Here is a 4,677-nt window from a genome sequence, read left to right on the forward strand (position 1 = left end):
TGATAAATAAAAGTGATGCATATATTTTCTTTGGTACTTGGTAGGTACTTGATTTTAAAAAGTGATAACCTACTTATTATTTAGTATTATTTCTGTGCAGAGTTCCTTTAGTAGTAGAGACAATGTTTTTGTTTGTTTTTGTTTAATTTAGTTTTGCTTTTATACCTGTCAACCAAGAAACAACAACCTAAGCTGCAAGGCAACAAAGGCATTTATTTGCAATAATAATTAGAATTGCAATTCGGTGAACACAGATTCAGGTGGCAACCCAAATTGTGTCCTATCTTGGCATTTCCAGTCCAGGGTTTTTAAAGGAAAGAAGATTAGACAAGTTGTTTGTGGTTGGTGAATATTTGGGGAGCTCCAAATATCCTTCAGCTTGATAGTTTACTGAGTTCTTAACCTTGTGGTTTGTTTATGGTGTCCAGACGTCCTTAGAGTTCCTTAGAGTTTTCAGGAAAGTTGTTGCTTGAGGCTTTGCATACTTTGGCAGTTTGTGATATCTGGGTGATATTAACTTAAGAGAAATCTCCAGAATGACCTCTGACTCCATTTTAAATCTCTTAGCCATAGTAATTCCTTTTTTTTTTTTTTTTTCTATTTTTTTGCTTCTAGGCAAGTAGATTTTAGTTCAATCAAAGGACTCTAGAAATTACAGCTTTCTTTTATGTGCCTTTAAACTTGAGACTGTTTTTTGTTGTTGTTGTTAAAGGACTTTTAATGTTGGTGGGATATTACTTTATGTGACCCTATTCTAATATTAATGTGCGTCTCATTAATTTATTTGCATTGACTAGGCACCATTTACAGCTGTGCAGTTTTTGCACTTCACACAGCCTTCTGGACAGGAGTCGTACTGGCCAAGCAGTGCACCCTGTCAGCAGCTTTGTCACAAGAGGAGGAAGAGTCTTCAACTTCCTTTAAGGGGAGCATTTACAGGTGAATTAATTTGCATGCAATGAAAGGAAATCAGAAGCTGGCGATTGCCAACAATACAGACTAAATACTTTATTAGGTTCCAAAATGAGAAAATGGTAGTGTTAAACGATTTTAGGATAAATCCACTGCCCTTCGCAAAGAGCCTGCCTTGGCATCCACGGCCCCCCAGTCGTGGTACCGCCGGTATTCTCGGGGCCTCAGCAGGTACTGGCGCCCCCGGTAGCTGGGCATCTCGTAGAGCACCCAGCAGCCTGCCAGCACGTGGACCGAGTGGATCTCACTGAGGTGGAAGCGGTCCTGGATGCAGGAGCAGTCCTCACTCAGCTCCATCATGAGGCCTTTGTGGTCGTCTCTCTCGTACAGCCGCATCCTGTGGGAGGCTGTCTGCTCCGTTCCAGAAGAGAAAGGGGAGAAGAAGCAAATGAGCCTGGTCCTCAATTTGTGCAACCAAACAACAGAAGAACTTGGTCGGTTGGAGTATGGCATTCTCAATGTGAAAATGGAAATTCTGAGATTGCTGTGAATGCTGCGTGTGCTCTATCCTTTACTAAGATTTAACCAATACTCGTACACTCGTTTTTATTTCTTATCTAGAAGATTTGTTTTTTAAAAGGTTTGAACTCTGAGTTACAATCCATCAAGAACTCAAATATCTCAATTCCTAATTCCCTGAGTTAGCTCAAACCTATATTTTGGGGGAAAATGTGAATAATTTATTTTTATTAGTATTCTTTTATGTGAGTATTATCTCCCTAAAAATAAACAAATAAACATGCATATTAAATTTGCCACTAAAGTAGGGGATTTTAAAAATCACAGACTTCAGTGAAAAATCGGTTTAAATAGTAGAATTAGAATCCAACTGATATTCCAGATTAAGGAAAACTACCCTTTCCAAAATCGGAAGCTACCTTTGAAGAGCCTATATTGATAACAGAGTTTTCAATTCTTGCTAGTCCACAGTGGAACCTATCTAATTCATTCATTATAAATTCCTTTACTAGGATAAAAATTAACTTGTTAGAATTACTGCCTTTTATGCCTAACCAATTCCTTATTTGCAAGTTTTATTTTGTATCCCACTAGGATCTTACATTTGTTATGGACAACGTTTAACTGATCTAATGGTTGCAGAAATTAAAAATTAAACTGACTCTTCCCTTAAGTGAATTCTTCCTCATATTCTCTGCTGCTCTTGTGCATTTATCTACCTGTGCTTCAGCAGGAGCTTTAGGTGTTTTTAAAGGCAAACCTCCCCCTCACTCTAAGCCCCGTCATGAATACAGTGGAACACTCAGGCCTCATGACTTAAATCAAGCAGTCTCACTTGGGGGATGAGACAGCAGGAGCGGATGGAGTCGCTGAAGCCTAACCACTGCTTGTAGTCGGGGTACTCGCCGCGGCGCAGGAAGTACTGGTACCCCTGGAAGTTGAGGCGCTCGTAGAGCATCCAGCAGCCGCTGTCTACGCGGATGGAGTTGCAGCGGCTGAAGTAGGGCTGCAGGTTGGGGCAGTCGCTGCTGCACTCGTAGCAGCGGCCCTGGAAGCCCCGGTCCTCGTAGAAGGTGATCTGCAAAGGAAGAATAATTCTTTATTACCCCTTGCTCCCAATAGACCTAGTATGGAGGCCGTATATTTTTTTGTTTTTGCTTGGCTTGTGTTCTGCTCACCTTTCCCATGGCTGATTGACAGGGATGAGGCGAGTTCTGTGTGATGGGGCCCGCGGCGGCGAGTGGATATATATAGCAGGACGGCTGCTGCGTTGGCAAGAACAACACAAAAGGGGCCTTCCATGGCGAGTAAGGGGTTTTACAGATCCCTTTAACATGCTGCATTCAGTGGAAATAACTAGATTTTGTCCTCATTCTCTTGTATATTCTAATGCTGTCTTGCATGTGCTGTTCTGATGGGCCCCTGGAGTGGCTTTCATTTGAATTCTTAGCGTTTTCTGAATTTATCAGCACAACAGTCTGAACTTGGGACCTGAAATGCATGTCTCTATACACATGTTTCAGTCATGCCCCGTGCATTTTCTGGGAAAGCTGTATGTCTTTAGAGAAGGCATATAAAAGCTCTATGTCTTTCAGAGATGCTGCTGGTGAAGTAGAATGTCATGGCATTGCCTAATTTCCCTTGACAATAGAGAACACTCTATCCTAAAATTTCTTTCTTTATGTGATTTGCCAGTCCAGTGCAGGATGCAAATCTAGATTCTGATCTTCACTAATTTTGACTGCCCTTACCCAGTGCTTTGAGAGACAGCTATTAACTTCCTCTTTGTTGGAAGCACTTCATTTAAGCTGCAAATCATCACCTGGTAGTTAACTTGTGAAAGGAACTGAGAGAAAGTTCTCTATCATCATTGGGTTCAAAACTGAGAAGTGTTTTGTTTCATAGATTGTTTCTCCTTTTCCAGTGGTGGCAAGGCAGTAAAGCTTCATGAGCAGAAGAATGAGCTGGGACTCAGACTTCCTGGACTCAGGATGACCACTTAGTAGCTGCATGAATTTGGTGAATCACATAATCTCTTCGTTTACCTCATGGTATTTATCTCGTGGGATGCAGTGTGATGGATGAGAAAGAAAGAAAAAGAACAGCCTCTGAAAGTCAGAAGCTGGCCTGGCTCTCATAGCTAGTTTGTGTTATTCTCCTAGTAGACATAAACAATCTCACAGAACACCATCCTCAACAAGGTTACTCTGAGACCCATGCAACAAAATAAAGTCACTGCATAATCTTGTCTAAGCACAGACAAAAACAAAGCCAATGGGCCACCCACAAAATAACATATATTCCCATCTGTATCAAAATGATTAACTGCTACTCCTTTATCAATTATAACTTAATCCTTGTTCTAATCTTCTCTCCCTATAGAAAACATTTACTCCTGCTTTTTTATAACATCCAATCTAGAGAGAACCCCACTTTTTTAGACTCTTCCCAACTAAATTGCCCAGTCAAAGCCCAAATCCTGTAATAGGTTCTTTCTAACACCCTCTTACTGAGACACTCCATGCTTCTCCATGGTGTGTGTTCTCATTCACTGTAACAAGTAACAAACCCAATGTGTGTTCTTGGTGGTCACTGGATAAAGGATGTTGACATGAATAAATGGGATTATGTATATAAAGCACTTGCCACATACTTGGCACAAATGAGTACTCCATAAGTTTTCATTATTAGCAATAGTCTGACATAATTAAGAATAGCTTCAGCCAATTTGGAGCAATCCTTTCAAAAATGCCTGAAAAAATTCTCCTCTTCCAAGATATTTGGTGGTCACAAAATGCTAGACTTGGAAGGGACTTTAGAAATCATCTAGCCTGGTTGTTTTCAAATTCTAGTGTAGATAAGAATCCCCCCGGGGGAATACTTGTTAAAAATGCAGATGACCAGACCTTACCCTTGTGCAAGATTTAGCAGCATTCCATGTGGAGAAGACCCTAGGAATCTGTATTTTTAACCAGCAACAGATAGTTCTTGATCATACATTGAAAAACACTACTCTGGTTTATTCCTTCATTTTTTTTTATATAAGAAAAACACCCTCTTAGCCATCTCTGGGTGACTTATTAGCAATTGTACTAACATTCTCCTTCAATGTGTGGGCAGAAATACTCTCTGTTTTATAGTCTTCTCTTTGTTCTATAAAGTTTCATACGCACATAATGAGAGAATCAATGTAGAAATGACAGCACTTAAATGACAGTGCTGGTAAGACAGGAAAAAGACATAAAG

General features: G+C 40.3%; 1 protein-coding gene across 1 annotated transcript; it reads right to left on the reverse strand.

Moving 5' to 3' along the window:
- Positions 1–1,050: 1,050 nt before the first annotated feature.
- Positions 1,051–2,618, reverse strand: LOC119544274 (gamma-crystallin C). Its single transcript, XM_037849611.1, has 3 exons — positions 2,610–2,618; positions 2,267–2,509; positions 1,051–1,323 (listed from the first exon to the last, which is right to left on the reverse strand). The coding sequence occupies exons 1-3, from the start codon at positions 2,616–2,618 to the stop codon at positions 1,051–1,053; spliced, it is 525 nt and encodes a 174-aa protein (XP_037705539.1).
- Between the last annotated feature and the right edge of the window lie 2,059 nt (positions 2,619–4,677).

Source organism: Choloepus didactylus, chromosome 9 (genome assembly GCF_015220235.1).
Source record: "Choloepus didactylus isolate mChoDid1 chromosome 9, mChoDid1.pri, whole genome shotgun sequence".
NCBI lineage: Eukaryota > Metazoa > Chordata > Mammalia > Pilosa > Megalonychidae > Choloepus > Choloepus didactylus.